This window comes from Suncus etruscus, chromosome 12 (assembly GCF_024139225.1).
Source record: "Suncus etruscus isolate mSunEtr1 chromosome 12, mSunEtr1.pri.cur, whole genome shotgun sequence".
Lineage (NCBI taxonomy): Eukaryota > Metazoa > Chordata > Mammalia > Eulipotyphla > Soricidae > Suncus > Suncus etruscus.
Window position 1 is genome coordinate 94,088,504 of NC_064859.1, and position 26,867 is coordinate 94,115,370.

Sequence of the window (26,867 nt, forward strand, 5' to 3'; positions counted from 1 at the left end):
CTCTTATGCTGGCAGGCTGGGGTGCAGGGATGTTGGCATGGGAAAGACTCTGTGAACATTGGTGGAGAGAAATTGATACTGGTGGTGGGATTGGCCATAATACATTGTATGTCTGAAACCCAACTATGAAGAACTTTGTAAATCACAATTGCTTCAATAAAATATTTGTGAAATGTAATTGTCTAGTAATATTGTTATTAGGGGTTCAAATTATACATAGGCTCTTCAGAAATGTATTATCTTGCATAACTGATATGGCACATGTATTGTATATATATATGTTGGTTATATTAGCAACTGCTTATTTCTCACCCCTCTGGAAACCCCACAGTGTTGTTTGCTTCTGTAGTTTGACAATTTTAAATAACTCTTACATGTGGAATTACATAATATGTCCTTTTCTTTTGGGGGTGCCCTTTTCTTTTCGGTGGTGTTCAGGGGTTACTCCTGCCTCTGCACTCAGGTGGTGCTCCTACACCTCCCAAGGGCCTACCTCCCACCACCATCACCTCTGGGCATCATAGTTTAACATACATTGCTGCAGGGACATAAACATTCAGACATTTAGATCAAGATCCAATTTGTCCACATCCCTGTCAGCATTGGTGTTTTTCATGGGGTTTTGTTTGTTTGGGTTTTTGTTTGTTTTTTGGTTTTTGGGTCACACCCGGCAGCGCTCGGGTTACTCCTGGCTCTACACTCAGAAATCGCTCCTGGCAGACTCAGGGGACCATATGGGATGCCGGGATTTGAACCACCATCTGTCTTGAATAAGCTGCATGCAAGGCAAACGCCCCACCACTGCGCTATCTCTCCGGTACCTCCTCGTGGTGTTTTACTTGGCTTGTTATTGGTTCAATTCACTATACCCTCTTGGCTATATAAATTTTCATGTAATATTTCCAATATTTCTCTGTTCATTATATCTTTGCAAGGACATTTCTTGGCCATACAGTAGCCATCTAGGATCACACTTCACTTGGAGATATCTTGGCCTCTCGTTTCTGGATTGATTTCTCCATCTTTCCTAGATCCTCATCTCTCTCCCACACACTCTCAATCCACTCAGTCTTTTGGGTAGAAAACATCGTGAGAGCTTTCCTTCCTGTCATCATTCCTTCCCTCCTTTCTCCCTTCTATTATTCTTTCCCTCCTTCCTTCCCTCTCTCCTTCCCTTCCTTCCTTTTCACCTTCTTTCCTTCTCTCCTTCCATCCTCTTTTCCCCTCCTTCCCTCCCTTTCAGGTTCCCTTTCCTCCCTTCCTCCTTCCTTCCCCTCTTTCAAAAGAAGAAAACATCATGAGAAATCTTTAGAAAGTAAGGTTTTTGAGAACTTGTAACTCTCTTTATTCTAATTTGAAATCTTCTCAGGATTTTGAAGATGTAACTTCATAGTTTTCTAGCTGCCAGTAATCTTGGAGGCAGACAGTGGATTTAGGGCCACACCTAACAGTGCTTGAAGGATATTCCTGGCTCAATACTCAGGAATGACACTTGGTGGAACTGAGATGACCTTAAATGGTTCCCAAAAAAATTTTTTTTGTTTTGTTTTTCGGGCCACACCCATTTGATGCTCAGGGGTTACTCCTGGCTAAGCGCTCAGAAATTGCCCCTGGCTTGGGGGGACCATATGGGACGCCAGGGGATCGAACCATGGTCCTTCCTTGGCTAGCGCTTGCAAGGCAGACACCACCTCGATGGCCCTGGTTCCAGGAATTTGAACAAAGGTCAAGGCTCTTGAAAATGTTCTAGAAAAGAATTCTTTTCTTCTTCAAGCTTCTAGTGAATGTGTGCATAATTTGGCTCATGGTAGTATCATTCCAATCCCTGTTTCATTGCTTTATCCCCTTGTGCATGTATTTTTTTTTTTTTGGCCCATGCCCGACTGCACTCAGGAGTTACTTCTAGCTCTGCACTCAGAAATTGCTCCTGGCAGGCTCAGGGGACCAATAGGATGCCTGGATTTGAACCACCATCTGTCCTGGATTGGCTGCATGCAAGGTGAATGCCCTTCCACTGTGCTATCTCCCTGGCCCCATGTGTATGTCTTCTTGTGACTGTCTTGCCCTTTCTTATCAGGATACCAGTAATTGAGGATAGGGCTTACCCTAAAGCTAGGATGATGTACTCTTAGGATCCTTTTGCCTTAGACGCAGAAGGACGGTGGTTTGAATCCCGGCATCCCATATGGTCCCCCGAGCCTGCCAGGAGCAATTTTTTTTTTTGATTTTTGGGCCACACCCGTTTGATGCTCAAAGGTTACTCCTGGCTAAGCACACAGAAATTGTCCCTGGCTTGGGGGGACCATATGAGACGCCGGGGGATCGAACTGTGGTCCTTCCTTGGCTAGTGCTTACAAGGCAGATACCTTACCTCTAGCACCACCTCACCGGCCCCTGGGAGCGATTTCTGAGCATAGAGCCAAGAGTAACCTCTGAGAGCTGCCGGGTGTGACCCAAAAAACAAACAAAAAAATTACTTCTGCAAACACTCTATTTCTGGATACATTTACAGTTATAGATACAAGGATTAGGATTGGGTATCTCAAGGAAGGAAGGAAGGAAGGAAGGAAGGAAGGAAGGAAGGAAGGAAGGAAGGAAGGAAGGAAGGGAGGGAGGGAGGGAGGGAGGGAGGGAGGGAGGGAGGGAGGGAGGGAGGGAGGGAGGGAGGGAGGGAGGAAGGGAGGAAGGGAGGAAGGGAAGGAAAGGAAGGGAGGGAGGGAGGGAGGAAGGGAGGAAGGGAAGGAAAGGAAGGAAGGAAGGAAGGAAGGAAGGAAGGAAGGAAGGAAGGAAGGAAGGGAGGGAGGGAGGGAGGGAGGGAGGGAGGGAGGAAGGGAGGAAGGGAAGGATGGAAGGAAGGGAAGGAAGGAAGGGAGGAAGGGAGGAAGGGAAGGAAAGGAAGGAAGGAAGGAAGGGAAGGAAAGGAAGGAAGGAAGGAAGGAAGGAAGGAAGGAAGGAAGGAAGGAAGGAAGGAAGGAAGAGGGGAAACCCAAGAAGGAAGGAAGGAAGGAAGGATGAAGGGAAACCCAAGAAGGAAGGAAGGGAAACCCAAAAAGGAAGGAAGAAAGGAAGGAAGGAAGGAAGGAAGGAAGGAAGGAAGGAAGGAAGGAAGGAAGGAAGGAAGGAAGGAAAAGAAACGCAAGCCAGCAACACACAAATAGACAAGGGGATGATAAGCATGTGGATGGTAGCAGGTGTCTAGGATTTCCAGAGAAAAGTGACGTCAAGGTGCTCTGATAATAGAGACAGAGATGAAGAAGGTCCTGAAGAGAAGCTGGGAAGAACATCAGAGAAGTAAGAAAAAGCCAAGAAGATGTGGCATCACGAAAGAGAAGATGCTAATGACAAGGCAAGTAAGAGATGCACTTAGGTGAGGCAGACAGATATCAGTGAGGGCCTCTGGCCTGGGTTAGGCAAAAAAGGCAGAGAGGGACAGAGCAATAGCACAGTGGGTAAGGTGTTTGCCTTGCGCACAGCTAACCCTAATTCAATCCCCAGCATCCCATATGGTCCCCCAAGCCTGTCAGGAGCAATTTCTAAAATGCAAAGCCAGGAGTAATCCCTGAGCCCCTGAGCAGCAGCTTACCCAGGACCCATGGTGGTTTGAATTCCAGCATCCCATATGGTCCCCTGTGCCTGCCAGGAGTGATTTCTGAGCACAGAGCCAGGAGTAACCCCTGAGCGCTGCCAGGTGTGTTCCACAAAACCAAAAAGAAGTAAAAGAAAAAATAAAATTGGGAAAATCATTGACTTCAGAGACTATGAGCTGAAAGGATTTTTATTGTATTTTCATTTCTATTTTACTTTTTTATTTTTGGGGTGATACCTGGTGGTGATCTGAGGCAACTCCAGGCTCCATGCCCAGGATTCACTCATGGGCGGCTGTGTTTAAGGGACTGTACAGTTCCAGGGATTGATTCCAAACCCAGTTCTCCTTGTCACTGTTGTCTCGTCTGGGCATTTTTGTTTGTTTTTGTTTTGGGGCCATACCTGGTGATGCTCAAGGCTTACTCCTGGATCTGTGCTCAGAAATCACTCCGGGCAGTGCTCAGGGGACCATTTGGGTACTGGCGATGGAACCTAGATTGGCTGTGTGCAAGGGAAGTGCCCTATGTGCCATCTTATTTTTTTATTTTTTAAACTGTATTTATTGATTGATTGATTCATTGATTGGTTACTGGGCCATACCCAGCGGAGCTCAGGGGTCACTTCTGGCTATGCACTCAGAAATTGCTCCTGGCTTGGGGGACCATATGGGATGCCAGGGGTTGAACCCAGGTTCATCCTGGGTCAGCGCCCTATCACTCCAGCCCCTGTTTTCATTTTGTTTTGTTTTGGGGTCACACCTGGCAGCGCTCAGGGTTACTCCTTGCTCTGTGTTCAAAAATATTTCCTGGGCCCGGAGAGATAGCACAGCGGTGTTTGCCTTGCAAGCAGCCGATCCAGGACCAAAGGTGGTTGGTTCGAATCCCGGTGTCCCATATGGTCCCCCGTGCCTGCCCAGAGCTATTTCTGAGCAGACAGCCAGGAGTAACCCCTGAGCACTGCTGGGTGTGGCCCAAAAACCTGGGAAAAAAAAAAAAAAAAAGCTCATGACAGGCTTGGGGACCAAATGAGATGCAAGGGATCGAACTCAGGTTGGTGGCATGCAAGGCAAATACCCTACCAGCTGTGCTATGGTTCAGACCCCAGGTAAGATCTTTTGGAACAATATTGTAGAATGGGCATGAGAGACCAAGGTCTTTTCTAGGAACTCTGAGAGTTCACCCACAGAGCAAGAGGGAGGGCATGTGTCTGGTGGATAGGATCTGGGAACGGGAGCCAACAAACGTTCTCTGGTGTTCTCTTGAGAAGCTGGCAGTTCCCCACATGAAATCTGTGAATTTATTTATTGTTTTCCTATGAGAGAGATGAGAAAGAGAAAGAGAGGGAGAGATAAAGAGAGAGGTAAGGAGAGGGAGAAAGCGGGGAAGAGAGGGTGAAGGAGACAGAGAGGGAGGGAGAGAGGGAAAGAGAAAGGAGAGGGAGAGGGGAAGGAGAAGGAGAAAGAAGGGAGAGGGAAAGGAGAAAGGAGTGGGAGAGAGAGGAGAGGGAGGGAGAGGGGGAGGGGGAGAGAGAGAGGGAGAGGAAGAAAGAGGAAAGGAGAGAGGGAGAAAGAGGAGGAGAGGGAGGGAGAGGGGAGGGGAGGGAGAGGGGAGGGGAGGGAGAGGGGAGGGGAGGGAGAGGGAGAGAGGGAGGGAGAGGGAAAGGAGAGAGAAAGGAGTAAGAGAAAGGGAGAGGGAGAATGGGAGGGAAAGAGAGAGAGAAAGGGAGGGAGAGAGAGGGAAAGGGGGAGAGTCTGAATTTATTTTTATTTTTATTATTATTGTTGTTCTTGGGCCATATCCGGTGGTGCTCAGGGATTACTTCTGTCTCTAAGCTCAGAAATCGACCCCTGGCAGGCTCTGGGCACCATAGAGGATGCCAGGTATTGAACCCGGGTCTGTCCCAGGTTGTTCCTCTGCAAGGAAAACACCCTACTACTGTGCTATCTCTCTGGCCCCTGAAGTCTATGAATTTAGAGTGGCCAAGAGTCACAATGTTCTGCTAAAGTTTTATGTAGAAAAACAACAATAGTGAGAAAAGATGAGCAGGAGAATTGAGAGTTGTAATAATCAAATTTAAGAGGCAGTGGATGGAAAGTACAGTAGGCAGGGTATTTGCCTTGCATGTGGTCGATCTGGGTTCAATTCCTTGCACCCCATATGGCTGGTCCCACTCCCAGCAAGACTAATCCCTGGGTGCAGAGTCAGGAGAAAACCCTGACCACCTCTGGGTGTGGCTCCCAAACAAACATAATTAAGAGCAATTAGAGGGCAGCAGAGTCACCAGGGATCATAGGTGGGGTTTCTTGAAAAGATTGTGGGGCTGTGTTCTATAGGATAGAGGGATTGGCTGGAGTCTGTGAACTCGATGGAGTGACTTGGGCAAATGGGAGTGGGTTAGAATGGTGTGTGGTAATAGAGATTATGGAAGGAGTGCAGAGAGCTATAATGAGGTCTGGACAATGGCTGTGGGAGAGAATCTGGTGAAGAGTAAAGACAAGATACCGAAAGAGAAAAGGTCAAGGAATTAATAAATTTGTTTATTACAGGTTACTTACAAGAAACATCTATACTGGGTTAAGACTTGCACAGGAGTTAAAAATAAAGTTCTGCCTTGCAAGTGGCTGACCCTGGTTTGATGCCAGCATTCATATGGTCGCCAGCACCACCAGCAGTGAATGACCTCTAAGCATAGAGGCAGGAGTAGCTCTTGGCCTGCTCGTTGAAATCTCAAAATGCCCCTGCATCGCAGCAAACATGTTTTACAGGCTACCATAACCCCAAATGACTGGCTTAAAAATTTAGCTATAGGACTGGAGTGATAGTACAGTGGTAGGGCACTTGCCTTGCACATAGCTAACCAGGATTTGATCCCCTGCATCCCTTATGGTCTCCCATGCACCATCAGAAATAATTCTTGAGGGGTCAGAGCCAGAGCACTTGTATATGAAAACATTTCCATAAGATTTTCTTTGCCTGTTGTCCCACCTTGACCTTCCAGGTTGGAGTGCTGTTGAGAGCCGAATAAATAGTTGAGGAGCGAGGTATTCAGGGCTTTTGGAAGAGTTTACTGGCTAGCTCCAGATGATTTTTGGAGCTGGTAGTAATCTGACAAAGGGTTCTCTGCACCCAACCTTTTTACCCCTTTACCCTCCTGTCTGTGTGGAATATTTGCTGCGAATAAATATTACCAAGATCTCCCCCTAAAGGAGATAAGGGAATGGGAATCAATTCCTCATTCTGGGATCTCTTCGAGGATACACAAATTACTAATGAAGGAGTAAATGGGACCCAACAGCACCTGGCTTGCACACAGCCAACCAGGGACAGGTCCAGATTCGATCCCCGGCATCCTACATGGTCCCCTGAGACTGCCAGAAGTGATTTGTGAGTGCAGAGCCAGAAGAACCCCTGAGCACTGCTGGGTATGGCCCCAAACCAAAATAAATAAGGAAGGAAGGAAGGAAGGAAGGAAGGAAGGAAGGAAGGAAGGAAGGAAGGAAGGAAGGAAGGAAGGAAGGAAGGAAAGAAGGAAAGAAGGAAAGGAAAGAAGGAAAGAAGGAAAGAAGGAAAAGAAAGGAAGGAAGGAAGGAAAGAAAGAAAGAAAGAAAGAAAGAAAGAAAGAAAGAAAGAAAGAAAGAAAGAAAGAAAGAAAGAAAGAAGAAAGAAAAGATAGAAAGAAAAAGAAAGAAGAAAGAAAAGAAGAAAGAAAGAGAAAGAAAGAAAGAAAGAAAGAAAGAAAGAAAGAAAGAAAGAAAGAAAGAAAGAAGAAAAGGAAAGAAAGAATAAAGGAAGGAAGAAAGGAAGAAGGAAAGAAAGAGGAAAGAAGGAAAGAAGAAAGAAAGGAAGGAAGAAAGGAAGAAAGAAAGAAAGAAAGAAAGAAAGAAAGAAAGAAAGAAAGAAAGAAAGAAAGAAAGAAAGAAAGAAAGAAAGAAAGAAAGAAAGAAAGAAAGAAAGAAAGAAAGAAAGAAAGAAAGAAAGCATCCTCTTACTGTTTGTTTTTTTAGTCACACCTGGCTGTGCTCAGAGATTACTCAGGAATATGAGATGCTGGGATTCGAACCATCATCCGTCCTGGATCAGCTGCGTGCAAGGCAAACGTCCTACCATTGTGCTATCTCCTCAGCCCCAAGAAATAATTCTTCAGTGCAAAGCCAGGAATAACCCCCAAGCACCACTGGGTGTGGCCCAAATGAAAAAGAAAAAAATTAGCTTTTCTTCACTACCAGATCTTCACTACCATATCAATACATCAATACCAGGTCAGTAAGTTAGATGAAGATAGCGATAGGTTCTTTATCCTACTGTTGGTATGATGACAAATGAATCACACAAATAAAGCACACATTTGGAATGGTAGCTGACATACTGCTAGTGCCCACGAAGCTTTTTATTGTTCTTTGTATATTTGTGACTAATCTATAAGTATATTGCTCTATCTGCAGACCTTACTACTGAATCTATATTTTACAGCAATTTCTCACTACTCTCTTTCTCCTTTAATCTTTTTTAGTTTTTTGTTTTTGGGCTACACCTAGCAATGCTCAGGGGTTACTCCTGGCTCTGCGGTCAGGAATTGCTCCTGGAGTAACCCCTGAGTGCCGCTGGATGTGCCCCCCCCATAAGAAAAACAAAAGCTATCAGGGAAATATAAGCCAAAGCAACAATGAGATACCACCTTGAGACTGGCACTCATCACAACACAAAAAAATGTTGGGGTGAATACAGAAGAAAAGGCACCTTCATTCACTGCTGGTGGGGAATGTCGACTGGTCTGGTTTTTTTTGGGGGGGTCAGGGGGTCACACCCAGAGGCGCTCAGGGTTTACTCCTGGCGCTACACTCAGAAGTCACTCCTGGCAGGCTCGGGAGACCATATGGAATGCCGGGATTCGAACTGGGGTCTGTCCTGTACTGGCCGCGTGCCAGGCAAATGCCTTACTACTGTGCTATCGCTCCGGCCCTCATGGTCTGGTCTTTCTGAAAAGCAAAAGTACATTCCTCAAAAAACTAGTAATTGAGTTTCCATACAACCCAGTAATTCTACTCCTGGGAATATGGCCTTAACAGCCTCAAAACAATACAGAGAAGGCATCTACATTTCTTTGTTCATTACACATAGATTTCACAATAGGAAAAAATCTGGAAACAACTCAAGTTCCCAAGATCAGGTGAATGTATAAAAAAGGTTATGGTAAATCCATACAGTGGGATACTATGCAGCCAGTAGAAAAAAAAAAAGATGAAAGGGCTGGAGTGCTAATACAGCGGGTAAAATGCTTGACTTGCATGCAGCTAACCTGGGTTCAATCCCTGGTATCCCATATAGTCCCTCGAAAACCCATAGGAGTAATTCCTGAATGCACAGCCAGGATTAACCCCTGAGCATTTTTGGTTGTTGCTCCCAAAACCAAAAATAAGGAAAAATAAAAAAAAGAAAAATTTCTGATACATGGATGGACATGGAGAGAATCATTCTGAGTGAGAGGGAAAGGGACAGACATAGAATGATCACATTCATTTGGGGGATATAGAAAAACATAGTAGGGGCAGGAGAGAGCATGGAGGTAAGGTGTTTGCCTTGTATGCAGAAGGACAGTGGTTTGAATCCCGGCATCCTATATGGTCCCCTGAGCCTGCCAGGAGCGATTTCTGAGCATAGAGTCAGGAGTAACCCCTGAGCAGTGCCAGGTGTGACCCAAAGGAAACAACAAAACAAACAAAAAAAGAAAAACATAGCAGGAGAAGAATAAGCAATAGAAACGAAGGCCAGGAGGACAGGTCCTTAGTAGAAAGCTTAGCATGATGGGATAGAGTAGGACCACTATGAAGATGATAGCGGGACCACTGTGGACAACAACTGGGTGCTGAAAGGAGGTAAAGTGATGATGCATGATACCCTTTTCAATAACATAATTGCAAACCTCAGTGTATAAAAAGGTAAAAAGAAAACTCTGTCATAGATGTAGGCTGGGGGACAGGAGGGAAACTGGAGAACATTGGTGTAGGGAAGTGGTCACTAATGAAGGGATGGGAGCTCAAACACTATGAATAAACTCAGCCATGAACAACTTAGTAACTCATGGTGATTCAATAAATTAATTTTTTCTAAAGAAAGAAAGTTGGTTTTCAGCACATTTTGTTCTTCTGAGCTCTCCTTCAACTCACTGGCAATCCGTTTTAATTTCTCTGCTAAATTGTTTTCTTTGCCTCTATAACTAGGCCTAAATGTTCTTCTCTAGCCATACATACACTTATATGATCTGATCAGTGCAACATCTTTAAATATGTATATATATGTATGCATATTTGTTTAGTGTATTGTACATATACACATATATATTGTCTTGTAAATCAGTTATCCCAATAAAAAATGAAAATCCAAATAATCTAAAATGTACCTTGCTCCATGACACTCTGATTGTAAAAGCCTTAGTCCCCCCATAGTCTTGAGGACAGCAATTTTTTTTTTTATCTTCTCTCCTAGGCATATCTGGCGTTTTTTGGAACCAAGGCATAGGTATGGTTAATACTAGGGAAGTGTTAAGAACATTTATCTCTGAGTGCTGCCGGGTGTGACTCAAAATCAAAAACAAAAACAAACAAACAAAAAAGAACATTTATCTCACGTAGCAACATGGGATACATCTTGGCAAAATAAGGTGGAATGTCTGCTCGTTACTTCTGTACCACGATGACTGATTTATGTACACACGATTTGGGACTAAAATAGATAGGGAGAAATGGAAACAGTTGTTAGAAAGCATGTGGTTATGAGACAATGCTTAGTGTGGGTTTTTTTTTTGTTTTGTATTTTGTTTTTTTTTTGGGGGGGGGGTTTCTTGGCTCACACCTGGCAGTGTTAAAGGATCACATGCATTTGCAGAGTCTGGGGTCTAACCAGTGTCAGCCTTGAGCTGACTTTTACCCTCTGCAATCTCTTCTGCCTCTGAACATTTTTTCTTTTCTATTTTTTTTTGGGGGGGGAGGACACACCTGGTGACAGTCAGGGGTTACTCCTGGCTATATGCTCAGAAATCACTCTTGGCTTGGGGGACCATATGGGATGCCAGGGGATTGAACCGCGGCCCATCCTAGGTTAGAGCATGCCAGGCAAACGCCCTACTGCTTGCACCATTGCTCATCCCCCTGAATATTTTCTTAAAAATATTTCAATCGTTTCATTTAAAAGACACCAGCTGAGGCCAGAGCAATAGTACAGCGGGCAGGGCCTTTGTCTTTCAACCCACTGGCCTAGATTTAATCTTCAGCATCCAATATGGTTCCCAGAGCATCACCAGGAGTGCTCCCTGAGCTCAGAGCTAGGGGTAAGCCTTGAGGACCGCCGGATGTGGCTATACATGAAAACAAAGAGAAAAAAAATAAAATAAGAAGACAAGAGAAGACACCGTTGGTCCATGGAGAGAGTCAGAACAGGTGTCCAGGCTCTGTGTGCAGGAGCCTGAGTTGGACCCAGAATCTCAAGGCTCTACAAGGGGTTGCACAGCACTTAGCTGGGAGTTGGGGGGTGCAGGTGTGGCCCCAAAACAGATTGACAAAAAGACCCAAACCTTCCCCCCTTTTTATAAAGGACAGTTTTCAGAACTGGCATAGTTTATACCTGCAAAATGCAATCATCTCAGGGTGCATAACTTCCCCTTTCTCTACTACATGGACTTCTCTCTTTCTTTTTTCTCCAGACTCTCTCATCTTCTTAGAACTAGTCCCCGCCTTTAATAATCTTATTATGTTTCCGGGGAGGGCCTGAGTGAGAATAGCACAGCGTGTAGAACATTTACTCGTAGACAGCTGACCCAAGCTGGACCCAGGTTCAATTCCCAGCATCCCATATAGTCCCAGGAGCCTGCCAGGACCGATTTCTGAGCTCAGAGCCAGAAGTGAGCACCACCAGGCATGACCCCCAAGCCCCCCAAAAGATGATTAATTTCTCTTAAAACAGAAACTTCTAGGAATGAAGCCGGGCCTAGTTCTAGAAGCTCAAGCCTTTCCCACCTCCAGTTGCAAAGTTGGCTTTGTGTTGGGACATATATATATATATATATGTTATATATATTACATTGATTTATTCTTTAATATCTTTCACATTGTTCATTATTATATTTTATGTATTAGATAATATTTGTTATATTATTTATTATATATTATACCATTATGATATTATAATTATATTATATGATAGTATTATATTATTTATTACTATCTATTTTTATATTTATTATATTATATATCATACTATATTATTTTTATATTTATATATTATAATATCTCATATATATTTATAGATAAAATATATAATTTGTTATACTATATCATTTATTATATGTTATTTATCTTTATCATATTATATCATATAATATGTATTAAAATATACCATATACATTTATATATAAATTTAAATCATCATATATTTTAATCATATTCTATTCTATTCTATTCTATTCTATTCTATTCTATTCTATTCTATTCTATTCTATTCTATTCTATTCTATTCTACATAATTTTTGGGATTTGGGGCCACACCGAGGACGCTCATGGGTTCCTTTTGGCTAACGCGCTCAGAAATCACTCCTGGCTTGGCTTGGTGGGGGAAACCCTATGGGGACGCCGGTGTGGGGAATCGAACCGCTGTCCGTTCTAAGCTAGCGCGGCCTTGGTAGAGAGAGACACACCTTCCCGCAAGCGCCACCGCGTTCCGACCCCGGATCCGGACTAATAATCTTGAACGCGCGGGGCCACCGTCCTCCGGGTGGTGGCGGTGGCGGCGGGCCGTCGTCAGGTGCGCCTGCGCGTGCGCCCGGCCACGCCCCCGGCAGGCCGCCATGTCCTCCTCCTTCCCTCGGGGCCGCCCCTCTTCCGGCGCAGGCCCCGCCCCGCGGCGCCGCGCCGCGCGGCGCATGCGCACGGGCGAACACGTGGCTCCGGGCAGGCCGAGCAGCAATGGCGGCGGGCGGCGGCGGCGGCGGCGGCGCGGACCCCCTGTGCCCGGCGGGCGCGCCCTGCGCCTTCTCCCCGCGCGGCCGGGACCTGTTCGCCTTGGCGTCGGGCGACGGCCACCTGCGCGTGTGGGAGGCGGCCAGCAACCGGCTGCACCAGGAGTACGTGCCTTCCGCGCACCTCAGCGCCACCTGCACCTGCCTGGCCTGGGCGCCCGCGCGGCTGCAGGCCCAGGTGAGCGAGCGTGCCGGCGCGGTGGGCTTCCCGGAGGAGGCGGCACCGCCCGGGCAGGACCCCGGGAGCCCTGCGCGCGGCCTGGGCGCTTGCTTGCAACGGGCTTGTCCCCTGTGCGGCCTCCCCGGAAGGCATGGCGCGGGGCAGTGGGGAGGCCTGGGCCGCCCCGAAGGGTGCCACGGCTCTGCCCCCCGACATCTTGGGGGTCCCCTGCGGCTTGGGGAGGGGTTGCACGCATCAGGGGGTCCCCCGATCGTGGAGCCTGGTTCCTGGGGTTCTCTCTGCGACCAGGCCTCACTCGGGTTTGCTGCAGCAGGAGACCCAGAGTTTGTTTGACAGGAGCAGGCCTCCCCATCCCTGTTTTGGGGGTGCAAGTTTGGGGGGGACAGGCAAGCAGTCGATGCAGACACCCTCGATTCATCCCAGCTCTTCTGCTTTGCAATCCTGATGGTTCCAGGCCTCACTGGAGTGTGCTGCAGTAGGAGACCCAGAGTTCGTTTGACAGGAGCAGGCCTCCCGATCCCTGTTTTTTGGGGTGCAAGTTTGGGGGGGGGGCACAGACAGGCACTCGATGCAGACCCCCTCTTTTCTCTCCAGTTCTCCTGCTTTGCAATTCTGATGGTTCCAGGCCCCACTGGAGTGTGCTGCAGTAGGAGACCCAGAGTTTGTTTGACAGGAGCGGGCCTCCCCATCCCTGTTTTTGGGGTGCAAGTTTGGGGGGGGGGGACAGGCAAGCACTCGATGCAGAACTCTTCGGTTCCTTCCAGCTCTCGGGCTTTGCAATTCCGAGGACTGGGGGCGTCCCCACTCGCTTCCGGGCTCACTCCCTGTGCTCGCTCAACTACCACCCATCCATCCATCCACTCACCCACCACGTGTTCTCGCCCCACGTCCAGGATGGAACCCCCGGGGAGTCGCACTCTGGACACTTGGACTCTTCCCACCCCCTTTTTTAAGGTTTTGCAAGGACAGCTATTTTTTCCCCACATCCCAACCCCCTCCCCACTTTTCCATCTCTCCCCCTTTTTCCACCCCCTTTTCCTAGAAGTCTGAAAATCCTGCCTTAGGATTTCTAAGGCCAAGTGGTCCTAGTAGTAGTGGCAGTGCTAGATGATGACATTTGTCATGCAGCAGGGGGGACATTGCCGATTGGGGGGGGGGGGCTCTTCACAGCTCTTTCCGGAGCCATCACAGGTAAGATGCCATAGGTGGTTGAGTCACTCACTGGCCTCCACTCACTCCATCCAACACGTGGTAAGTGCAATTATAGGGGAGGCGAGCCTAGTCAGTCCCTGGATTGTGATTTTTTTGGGCGGGGGGGGGAATCACATGCTCTTCTTTCTTGTGGGGTGATTAGTTGAAAGTATGCGAAACTTCCAAAAGTTAGCCTCAGCTCTTCCAGCCTCTTAATGCTGTGACCTAGCTCCGAGGGACTTGCAGCTAGATTTTAGGTTGTAAATAGGGATGGAGTTAACTTGCTTGAGTTTGGGAGAGTATGTTTAGATGTGTTTTTTTTTTTTTTACCAGAGTTTTGGATTTTTTTTTCTTTTAAAAAATGACCATATGAGGTGATTTAGTAATGAAAAGTTTTACCAGATTGGGAAGTTTAAAACTTTTTGCCTTTTTAGGGAGGTGTAGCTGAGGTTATTAACGTTAACAGCAGTCTGTAAACGTTCCCTGTTCAAAGCATATTCTGACCCTACTTTTTCCTTTTTTTTACTTTACTTTTCCGACTGTTCATAGTTGACAGGTGTGCCTTTTAACAGCCCTTGTAAGGTGGTGACAGTACTATTGCTAGGTAGTGGAAATGGGAAGCAGTGATTAATAAATGCATGGGCCCAAATTGTACTTTTTCCTTGGACTTCCGATTAGAAGTGGTGCCCCCGGTCAGTCATTCCTATTCCACCTTAGTGTTGAGGTTCATATGTTTAATAATGCATGTGGCATTTAGACTAATTTTTTTGCCAAACTGTTCACCTGTTATCTTATTTGTGTGGCTTGTGTTTTTTATTGCCTTGTTGGGGAGGAATAGCCAGGCTCTGCAAAATTAGTCAACTTGTATAAAGCCAAAAGTGGTGCCAGGAGCCAGGCTTCAGAACTCCCATCTCTGTTATCACCCAGTCTCCTTGTCACCTTCCCTCAGCTTATGTGCCTCAGGAATAGCATGTGGTTTTACTTAGTTTTCCCTAACAGGGAACTCAGCTGAAATTTCCTTTTAGCACACTGGCCACAGTCCGTTTAATTTGAGAGAAGGATTTTATAAAAAGTGGGCTGGGCTGATTTACAGACCATTTATTTATACTCTTAATTGTAGCAATATGACTATGTATACGCGTAGTATCACATTTGAGAATCAGAAATGGAAAGTTGGGGGTGATCTACCAAAACCTCAAATAACCAGTAATACATGTGGCCAGGAAGTATCTATGTATTTTTCGGGTCTCTAGTTCTCAGGGCCTAGCGTTGAGAGTTGAGAGTAGAAGATAGCCTGTCTTCATTATCAGGGATTGGGGAGGGGGTATCTAATTCTCTTAGCATTGGTTTTACCTGAACAGTGGGAGAGAGAAGCTGTTTGTTATATTAAAGCAAGCTTGTATGTTCAACCAGAATTGAACCAGAATTCAATTCAACCAGAACTGAAAAAGTTTTTTATATATATATATATATATATATATATTGGTTTTTGGGTTACACTGGCAGCGCTCAGGGGATACTCCTGGCTCTAAGCTCAGAAATCACTCCTGGCAGGCTCGGGGGACCTTGTGGGATGCTGGGATTCTAACCACCCTCCTTCTGCATGCAGGGCAAACGCCTTACCTTCATGCTATCTCTCCGGCCCCCAAGTCGTGTAATTTTTAAAGTTGAAAATGGTGACTTGTAGTAACTGCTTAAGCTTATGTGCCCAGTTCCTTGAGTTATTTATACTTGATCCTTGAATTTCTAAGATGTACTCATCTTAATCTTTTTTTTGTTGCTTTTAGTTTCTGGGACACACCCGACAGCACTCCTGGCTCTACCCTCAGGAATCACCCCTAGCAGGTTTTGGGGACCATATGGGATACTAGGGATTGAATCTGGGGATTAAATGTGGGTCAGCCACATTAAAGGCAAATGTGCCTCACCTGCTGTGCTATCTCTCCAGCCCCCTATTTTTCAGTTTTGGGGCTTGGCCTATGAGGCACGAAATGGAAGTTATTGATGCCTGTACGCCCAACATCTCTTAAGATCTTGGTTGACAAGATTGAAAGATCTGCCACCTCTACAGCTAAATTAATTGACATGACTGGTGTAGACTGGGCTGGCATAATAAGTGCTCAATAAAGGTTATTACTGACTGAACCACAGAGTATTTTATAACATTTTTTTTTTGTCTCCTTAAGACTAAGGAACTGAGGCTGAGGTGGGAAGAGAGGCTCCATAGCTTCAACAGTAAGAACTTGAGTCTTTGAGGCACTGATTTGGCAGTTTCATTGCTTCCTTAAATCCTTCAGATTCTTCTTAGCTGCTGTAATTTTGTTTTTGTTTTGTTTTGTGGCCTCATCCAGTGGCACTCAGGGTTTAGTTCTGGTGGAGCTCATGGACCTTCTCGGGTGCCAGGGATGGAACCTGGGTCCGCTGCGTGCAAGGCAAGTGCCCTACCCACTGTACTATCTCTTCGGCCCCTCTTAGCTGCTTTAGTGCTCCGGAGAAATGGGTCTGTCTGCCACCGCAATGTTTGCACTGATTCGCTGACTCCACCCAGCCCAATGCTCATTGAAGGAAGTGTGTGAAAATCCCCAGGAAGACCAATTAGGTACCCGCTACATTCAGGGTATTGCCAGACAAAACACCCTCTGGGTATCTTCTGCTCCATTCGGTGCCATTATTAGTTTTTTTTTCTTTATTCTTTGGAACTTAATTATAATTATTAGGTGTTTCAGCTTTTTTTTGTCCGTTTGTTTTTTTATAGTGCGGGTCTTGTGCTCACACCAGTGATGGCCCTTGTGGTTGTTATGTTTTCTCCTCTCCACCTCACCAGAATCTCCAGGCTCCTCTGCCAGTGCCTTATGCTATCACTAGGTTCACTCCAGTTACGTTTCTGTATGAGCTGGTTTACTAGGTTTCCAGTATTTTTTGTTTTTGTTTTTGTTTTGATTTGTGTTTGGGTCACACTCCGCAGCACTCAGGGGTTACTCTTGGCTCTATGCTCAGAAATCGCTCCTGGCAGGGTCGGGGGACCATATGGAATGCTGGGGTTCGAACCGCCGTCCTTCTGCATGCAAGGCAAATGCCCTTCCTCCATGCTATCTTTGACCCCTGTTTCCAGTATTTCAACTGCATAAGAGGGCAAGAGGCAGATCAAGTTCCCTTTGCAGAAATCAAGGTTCCTGTGTGTTGGAATTTAACTTTCTGCCTTAAGTATACATGAAAAAGGGTGCAAATTTTGTTACTGTTCCAGGTAACAAGGTACTGTTCAAGGGATAAGGTAGACTAAGAAATGGTTCAGGAAACTAGTTTGCAGAAAGAAATCTGAAATTTTGGTTAATTTTTTTTCAGTGCCTAGAGGTAACTCAGACAAACTTTTGATAGTAAGTTGTAAATTACTGTTGGGAGGATTGTGATATTAAAAATAAAACAGGATTGGGGCTGGAGCAGTGGCACAAGTGGGAAGGCATCTGCCTTGCCCGCGCTAGCCTAGGACGGACCCAGGAGTGATTTCTGAATGCATAGCCAGGAGTACCCCCTGAGTGTCACCAGGTGTGGACCCCCCAAAAACAAAGCAAATAAATAAAACAAGATCAGTGCACTCTGGGAAGCAATGTTTTGGTAAAGCTTGTTGCAGCTACTGCATACTTATGTCTTGGGGCCACACCTGGTGCTATCGGTTACCCCTGGCTCTTAGGGATTATTCCTGGTGGGCTGGAGGACCCATATGGGTGCCAGGAATTGAAGCTGGGTGCATGGCAGGCATGCTACCTGCTATATGATTGTCCTGGCCTTCACCTATAAATGTGTACTGATGTGGGGTGCAAAATCTTACTCAGGGGGCCCGGAGAGATAGCACAGTGTTTGCCTTGCAAGCAGCCGATCCAGGACCAAAGGTGGTTGGTTCGAATCCTGGTGTCCCATATGGACCCCCGTGCCTGCCAGGAGCTATTTCTGAGCAGACAGCCAGGAGTAACCCCTGAGCAACGCCGCGTGTGACCCAAAAACCAAAAAAAAAAAAAAAAATCTTACTTAGGGTTCTCAGGCATTTGATCATTGATCAGGTCCACTTCTCTTCATCTGGATCTGTTTTTCTTCCCTGGATCTCTTTCCCTCTTTCCCATCTTGCTGCCCCATTCATCAGGTTTTGCAATTGACTGCTTAGTTCAGCCAGATTTCATGCTTGTTGGAAGAGAGGCTTCAGTCATATTCTTTGGGCTTTGCTCATATTAATATTTAGGAACTCAGATTTTTTTCTTGTTACAAATCTATAAACCAGAGTTTTAGCCTGTCATTTCCATTATTTGTGTGTTTACATGTCACCCACATGGCATTATGTTCGGTTCTTTAAATGGTTTGTTAAAGCATAAAAGACATAACTATTTGCTGTCTTCATAGTACAAAGCAGCGCAAGACTGGTATAGAAGAGAAAGAAAAGGCTTCTGTGGAGATTACATTTAAGATGAACTTTAAACCATGACAGACTAGACTTTTTTGATGGGGGTGGCATGGAGTGGGGTCACTCCCAGCGGTGCTCAGGGAACCTCTTCATACTAATCATGGATTTCAATAGAGCTTTCTCCAGCATGGAATCGGGAGGCTGGGAAAAGTAGGTTGGAGGTAAATTGAGGATGCATTTGAATGGCAGAGATCTGTTGATTCTAGTGAGCTTTGCAGGGACTCTAGTGGAATACAAGGTTCAGATAGATAATGCCAGTATCAGCCATAACCTCTAACCATTGCACTACATCTCTGGCATCAGAACTATTTTGTGTGAGCAGGGAGAAAGCTCAGAGGTCTATAGACCACATACCTGCTGTGTTCGATTGATTCCTGGCACCTGATTGATGGTCTTATAGGCAGGCACCTCGGGTGAGCCCCAGCACCACTAGGGAGTTTCAAAGATTAAAATGAACTGAGCCACCAACTGAGGTGAGATGATGTTTAGAACACTAGAGACTATCACAATGCTTGTTGGTCATATACATTTTTATTTGGTGGGGTTCGTTCATTCCTCTGACTACCCATTCACTCATTGAATGAGTGGACCAATGTCTTGGCTGCCTATCTCCTGAAGTACCTCTGGTCTCTGTATACACTTTCGATGTGGGTTAACCGTTTGGATATGCTCATTCTGCCGGGTGAGAATTATTTATATTTGAGGGTATGTGTGGCCCCAGCCCTTTAAAATCTCCTGTCCCAGAATGGGAAATTGTTTTAAAAATGGTCCGTGAACTTTGAAAAAATATACACCAATCATAACTAAATCTCTGAAATTAATCAAGTTTCTATGTAGAATTGGACCAGTCATCAAATTTCGGTGCACATTCTGTGGGTTCTTGCCTTGTAGATCATTTCCACTTTATTTGGGAATATAGAGTAGAATAAATAGTCTCTCAGAGAAGATTTCTGATGCGGAAGTAGTCGGTGATGTACTACTTTTTCCCTCCGGAATAGAAGTTTCTGCTCATAACCTATTATAGAAACTAGATCTGCCCTCAATCTGATGGTTTTAGAAATTCATTTTACTGAATCTGGGGCCGAGGTCCAGCCTTGTGCTAAACAACTTTTTTTCTGTTTGTTTTTTTTCGGGCCACACCCGTTTGATGCTCAGGGGTTACTCCTGGCTAAGTGCTCAGAAATTGCCCATGGCTTGGGGGTACCATATGGGACGCCGGGGGATTGAACCTTGGTCCTTCCTTGGCTTGCAAAGCACTTACCTTACCTCTAGCACCACCTCACCGGCCCCTGTGCTAAACTTCTTTTTTTTTTTTTTTTGCGGGGGGGGGGGGGGGCACACCCAGCGGTGCTCAGGGGTTACTCCTGGCTGTCTGCTCAGAAATAGCTCCTGGCAGGCACGGGGGACCATATATATGGGACACCAGGATTCGAAGTACCTTTGGTCCTGGATCGGCTGCTTGCAAGGCAAACCCCTGTGTTAAACTTCTAATGCTTCAAAAAATATTACTGTTGAGGCATTGGAGTTGGTTTGTTTTCCCTCTTGTGCTGGGAATTAAACCCAGGGTCTCCACAGACAAAAGCAAATGTACTGATAATTCATACCCTGGCCCCATCAGATTTCATACGTTGGGGTTTAGTTTTCTTTGTAACTTTTCTTTTGGATTTATTGTAGCTAAGTTTTTTCACGTAGAAAAATAAGCATCGGCCGGGAGAGAGAGAGAGAGCACAGCAGCGTTTGTCTTGCAAGCAGCCGATCCAGGACCAAAGGTGGTTGGTTCAAATCCCGGTATCCCATATGGTCCCCCGTGCCTGCCAGGAGCTATTTCTGAGCAGACAGCCAGGAGTAACCCCTGAGTAATGCCCGGTGTGGCCCAAAAACCAAAAAAAAAAAAAAAAAAAGCATCATTTTTCCTATATGCAATAGAAAGTGATTTAATTTTTTTGTTGTTGTTGTTGTTGATGAAAGTGCCCAATGAATACAGTTGTTCAGAGGTGATAATCTTTTTATTTTAATTTTTGGCTTGTTTTGGGGCCACACCCTGTGCCATGCAGTGGTTACTCCTGGCAGACTCTGGGGACCATATGAGATGCCGGGAATCGCACCTGGGTCTGTCTTTATCCTGGATCAGCCATGTGCAAGGCAAATGGCCTACCCCGGTGTTATCGCTCCAGGCCTAAAGGTGATATTCTTGTAAGATAGCTAAAAGGAGGGCCCAGTGAGGTGGCGCTAGAGCTAAGGTGTCTGCCTTGCAAGCACTAGCCAAGGAAGGACTGCGATTTGATCCCCCGGCATCCTATATGGTCCCCCCAAGCCAGGGGCAGTTTCTGAGTGCTTAGCCAGGAGTAACGCCTGAGCGTCAAACGGCTGTGATCTGAAAAACCAAAAAAAAAAAAAAAATAGCTAAAAGGAAATGTGGGGTATTTGGAAAATGGTTTGGAGAACTCTCAGAAAATTAAGGTTAGTGTTACTGTGCCACCCTGCATTTCCACCCCAGGGCATCTAGATGCTCACAAGAACACAGATTTGAATCTGATATAAATATGCCTGCCTACATTCATCACTGTATTATTCACAGTAACTGAGATACGGACAAACACCAAGAAACAGACAGACAGATCCCAAGAGCCCAACAATTGAGTGGATAAAGGAACCAGTATACGCATCTATACATACAATGCTGCTCAGTTGGGAGAAAAGATGAGATTCTGCACTTTGCTACAACTTCAATAGAATCTGGGATCTGAGGGAGCAAGTGGGGTTCGGGGGGCTTTTGGGATGATAATGATGGGGGATCCTGCTATTCTGGTGGTGGGCCTGGTGTATGGCAGCACTAGGTATATGACAGTAATATGGAGGTTTTCCCCTAAAAACTTGCGACGACGAGAAAACCTTTAAGGCAGTATTTAATAGCCAAACCCCGTTGTACCCCCCTCCCCCATATTCTTTTAAGCAGAGACAGGAAAAGAGTGTTTTTCTTGTGTGGTGTTTGCTCAAACTTGGTGTGCTTAGGGGACCATATGGATTGCTAGGCATCGAACCTGGTTTGGCTGTGTTCAAAGCAAGTGCCCTACTTGCCCTACTTGCTTTGGATCATATACTACCAAGTTGTTTTTTTAGAATTGGACAGCAGCGGAGGGCCCCAGCGTCTTGGGTGTTTGTAGTGAAGGTAGAACTTTCTGTATCAAAACTGTGAATGTTAACACTGTTGTAGGCATATTGCCTCAAACTACAATGAAAAGGTAAAAAATTTCTTTTAAAGGAACTCATACTTTATATTCTTTATATTTTGGTACTACCCCTGGATGTGCTCAGGGACTACTTATGACTTTGCTTGGGGATCGTTCCAACCTGTGCTCTGGGCTTCTTAATGGTGAAGGGGTGGAAGGAACCTAGGTCTTCTATGAGGAAAGTGTGTGCTTGGGCAGTCAGTCCTTGATCTTGTGGTGGTTTTGGTGGGAGAGTAGGGGATTGGGACCATTGCTGGCGATACTGAAGGGCTGCTGTTCCTGACTGTGCTTAGGGGTCACTCAGGACGGTACTTGGGACCATAACAGTGTTGGGGATTGAACTGGCGTCAGCTGAATGCACAGCAAGTGCTTTAAACCTCTGTACTATGTGTCTCTGGCCCCTGATACACTTAGAGAGCTAGAAACATGGCTTCCCCTCGCCCCTTCAGTTTTTGGGGCAACACCAGATGTGCGCAGGGGTTGCTCCTGGATCTGCACTCAAGAATTATTCCTGATGGGATTCAGGGGACCATGTGGGTATCAGGGATTGAACCTGGTTGGTTGTGTTCAAGGCAAGCACCTTCCTCATGGGACTCTTCTCTCCAGCTCCGGGTAACAGGGTAGTTTCCATTGGTGTCTTTGTATGTTTCCTGGGCTCATATACTTGCTTATACGTGTGCTGCACTGCATTATCTTGCAGTATCAGGACAATTCTCTTTTCTGTGGTATTGGTAAGTTTTTACATTCAAAGAATGGCAATTTCTTTTTGCTAAAATGCCTGGTAAGCTTTAAAAGACTGTAGGAATCAGGCCAGAGCAATAGCACAGTGGTAGGCATTTGCCTTGCACGCAGCCAATCCAGGACGTTTACAGTTGGTGCATTAATGATGGTTCTGCACTTGAAGGACTAATAATAGGTCAGAATTGATTTTTCTTTTTCTTTTTTCTGCAGGAAAGTCCCCAGAGGAAAAAGAGGAAATCCGAAGCAGTAGGAACGAGTAACCAGACTGACTTGTTGGCCCTGGGTACAGCTGTTGGTAGTATTTTGTTATACAGTACAGTAAAAGGAGAATTGCACAGTAAATTAGTAGTAAGTATGTGTTGACATGCCTTTTATTTTTTTATTCTTTTTTTTGTTTTTGTTTTTTGGGCCACACCCGGCAGTGCTCAGGGGTCACTCCTGGCTGTCTGCTCAGAAATAGCTCCTGGCAGGCACGGGGGACCATATGGGACACCGGGATTCGAACCAACCACCTTTGGTCCTGGATCAGTTGCTTGCAAGGCAAATGCCGCTGTGCTATCTCTCCGGGCCCGACATGCCTTTTATATAATATTGCAGTCCAGATAGTGTGATGAAATGGTTCGGGTTGCTCAGGTTTGTTGCTCAGGGTCTGGAGCTCTGGAGAGGGCCTCCAGCCGCTGCTGAATGGGCAATGAAGATGTTGTAGTGTCCTGGCAATAGGAGAAGTATTGGAGAGAGGCTTTTGGGATCCAGGAAGAGCACACATTCTGTTCCTCCTGCCTTGAATGGGGCCAGCAACTATTTGATACACAGCACCCGTTGGACCCCCAAGAAAGGCAGAGTGCGGCCTTCGGGGCCACTCTTCCTGCATCACAGTCCCAAGTAGTGCCACGCCCTTGAATTGGTTGTGTGGTTAACTGAAAGAATCACCAGTGTAGCTCCTGATCCTTCTGATACACTTTGCCCACCAACACGAACGTCCACTCAAGTATCAAGCATTTTATTCTGGTTAGAAGTGGTGTTTTTAGCAAAAGTAAATGGAATTTAGGTTTGTTCTCCTTTAATTTACCATCTTGAACTTTGATTTTCCAGTATAGGAGACAAGAAAGTGAGAGTTTTGGTGACCTTAAAGCATATTTCTCAGACTGGAGAGCCAGTAATTACACAGAGCTCATCCACCCAGGGTTCATCTTATTTATCTTAGAGAGTTCCTCCAGCCTCGCCAGAAGTGATTCTGAACACAGCTAGGAATGACCCCTTAGTGTCGCTGGTCATAACTGGCATCCCCAAAAAATTAAAGCTGACTTCTTAATATTCCCCCTTTTTGGTACAGCATTTATTGTCCCGTTGTCTTATTTTTGCTGTTGTAGAATGAAAAAATGATAAATGTAGGTTCAGAGTTTTAAATTTAAATGTTAGGTCTGATATTTTTTGTTAACTGTTTAGTAATTGTTTCACTATTGCTTAGTGTGGATTTTATTCTTTCTTAAACCTTTTTTTTTTTAAATCTATAGAACGGTGGACACGACAACAAAGTCAATTGTATACAGTGGCATCAAGACAATGGCTGTTTGTATAGTTGTTCAGATGATAAGCACATCGTGGAGTGGAATACACAGACGTGCAGAGTCAAGTGGTGAGTTACATGGCTGGCTCTGCCGAGGAGGCCTGGCAGCCCGTGTGGAGATGCCTTTGAGTTTGACCGAAGCAGACTGACTATTGACCAAAATAAAAGTTGGTTACTGGACACAGTGGGGAATATAGGAATGTTAGAGACTTAACTGTTAAAAACTTTCATTTTTTATTTTTGGGCCACTCCCGTTGGTGCTCAGGCCTTACTCTGGCTTGGTTGGATCTTCTTGGGGAGGTGGGGTGGGGGATGTGCTCGAAAGATCAAGAGATGTTTGGGCTCAAACCCAGAACACACACAGTATGTTCTAGACTTTAGAATTGTCTTCTTTTTTTTTTTTTTTTGGTTTTTGGTCCACACCCGTTTGACGCTCAGGGGTTACTCCTGGCTATGAGCTCAGAAATCGCCCCTGGCTTGGGGAGACCATATGGGATGCCGGGGGGTCCGTCCTACGCTAGCGCTTGTAAGGCAGACACCTTACCTCTAGCGCCACCTTCCCGGTCCTAGAATTGTCTTCTGAGCCCACTTTTTCATCAGGTTTCTAGGGCGTGCGAGATTCAGATAGAAGAGGGTGGAAGAATCCTTTTGGAAGAAGGGGAAGGAAGGAAGCAAGAGTGGAGTCAAAGAGAAGGAAGAGAGGTTTATTGGAGCTGAATGGAGGGAGGGGCATTCTAGGGAGACTGGCAGGTTGGGGATAATGGGTCTTAACTCATTACAGAGAAAGGTCTCACCACTTAGTTCTTGAGTTGGCTGTTGTGGATTGTTGACTATTGTACAGCTGATACTGTAGGCGAGGACATTAGTGAAAATGGTATCTATGGTCCTCTCATAACAAGCATCTGAGGAGAAGTTCTAATTGTTTTATACTTGCTCGTTTGGGGCCGCATCCGACAGTGCTCAGGTTTTGCTCCTGGGCTCTGTGCTCATGAATCCCTCTTGGCAGGGCTTGAGGGACCACATGGAATATTAGGGATCAAACCCAGGTTAGCTGCGTGGAAAGCGCATGCCCTCTCTGCCATGCTATCACTCCGGCTCCATTGATTGATATTTTTAGTGCCTAAAGTGCTATGCCTTTTTTTTTCCCTCTGACTCCTTTGTTCCGTTCATAAAGTTGATTTTGTCTGTCTTTGCAATACAGCAAATGGAAAGGCGACAACAGCAGCGTCAGTTCCCTGTGCATCAGCCCAGACGGAAAGATGTTGCTTTCAGCTGGCCGAACAATCAAACTCTGGGATTTGGAGACCAAAGAAATCTACAGAGTGAGTGACTCCGATTAGTTGTGAACATAGGACTCTATAGTCACCTATGGAGAAAGGCAGAAACTTGAGTCACCGGACGTTGTTTTGAGAATATTTATATTCTATTATTTTCAACTAAATCGTAAGGCTTCCCCGACAAGAGTGGGCCTCCGAATGTAGTTTGTGAGAGTTAAGTGGGTTAGACTCTCGTTTCACGAGCGCTGCCTGGAAAAGTGAACCCAACACTTAAGCGGAATAATATTTTACTTTCTTAACTATGAAGACTTTGGGGTTACTAAATTTGGTGCTGTGATGATACCTTAAAATTGTGGTTTCGACTCTCTGAGTATAAAATGAAGACCTACAATTCCTTGGCTGTGTCTGAGCACTCAAATACCCCTTAAAAATGGGCAGAATTAAGTGTATCTTTAAAAAAAAAATTAGTAAAGTAGATGGGGGAGAAATCCCAGAATTGGAAGTGACATTTACCTCTTGTTTATTGTTTCTGTTTTGGGGCCACACCTGATGATGCTTGGGTTACTCCTGGCTATGCACTCAGAAATCACTCCTGGCTTGGGGGACCATATGGGACACCAGAGGTTCGAACTGCGATCCGTCCTAGGCTAGCACCTGCAAGGCAGATGCCTTACCTCCAGCGCCACTGCTCGGCCTACCTTTTGTTATTTTTATACTGTATTTTTTGGGGCTGCGCCGGGAGGGATTCAGGCTACTCCTTGCAGTGCTCAAGGAGACCATCTGTAATTCACAGGTCAAAGCCCATGTCAGCTATATAGAAGACAGGTGCCTTCTCCCCTGTGCTAGCTTTGGCCCTCATAAGGATTTTTATTTTATTTTATTTTGGTTTTGGGCCATGCCCGGTGACGCTCAGCGGTTACTCCTGGCTATGCGCTCAGAAATCGCTCCTGGCTTGGGGATCCATATGCAACACCAGAGATCGAACCCAGGTCTGTCCTGGGTTAGTCGTGTGCAAGGCAAACACCCTACTGCTGCACTTTTGCTCCGGCCCCTCATAAGGAGTTTTAAAGAATATCGCATAGATAATTTCAGTTGAGTTCAGACTGAGCTGTAGTCTGAACTTCAGATACTTGTCCTGCGTGTGATTGATATAGATAGATTCTTTAAATCTTTTGCTACTTTGCATTTATCCTCCTAAATGAGATGTGACTTTCTAGCACTTCACAGGGCATGCAACGCCAGTTTCTTCACTTACCTTTACCACTATCCGGCCTCCTAACGAGAGTCAACCCTTCGATGGGATCACGGGCCTTTATTTCTTATCAGGAGCAGTGCATGACCGGTTACTTAATGTCTGGTACGTAGCTCTTTTGGATTTTGTAGGTAACTTCACCTTGACAGAATCTGTCTCTGCTTAGAGGGTTACTGTAAACTGAAGTTGGAAGCTGGCTTTTTACAAATGACTTCTAATAATTCAGCCTGCCTTAATAAAAACAATGAAATAAATTACAAAATTGAAGGATCTTCTCTATGCCAGTTTAAGATATAGTGGTCCTTTGTTCATCTTTAGAACCATCTTCCTAACCATGCTTCTTTATCCAGGCTTCCCCAGATTGGCGTGCTCCATCAGTTTCATAAA

At 45.6% G+C, this 26,867-nt stretch overlaps 1 protein-coding gene and 1 non-coding gene across 2 annotated transcripts in view; both read left to right on the top strand.

Annotated features, from left to right (window-relative positions):
- The first annotated feature begins 12,538 nt into the window (after positions 1-12,538).
- WDR43 (WD repeat domain 43) overlaps positions 12,539-26,867 on the top strand; it is a 40,613-nt gene continuing 26,284 nt past the window's right edge. Inside the window, 5 exon segments of the mRNA XM_049784236.1 lie at positions 12,539-12,769; positions 22,595-22,732; positions 23,899-24,020; positions 25,153-25,273; positions 26,446-26,585. Coding sequence (XP_049640193.1) covers positions 12,539-12,769; positions 22,595-22,732; positions 23,899-24,020; positions 25,153-25,273; positions 26,446-26,585 — 752 coding nt within the window.
- On the top strand, positions 25,557-25,641 carry LOC126025375 (small nucleolar RNA SNORD53/SNORD92). The gene has a single exon (XR_007501382.1). It is a non-coding gene; the product is annotated as a small nucleolar RNA SNORD53/SNORD92 (small nucleolar RNA).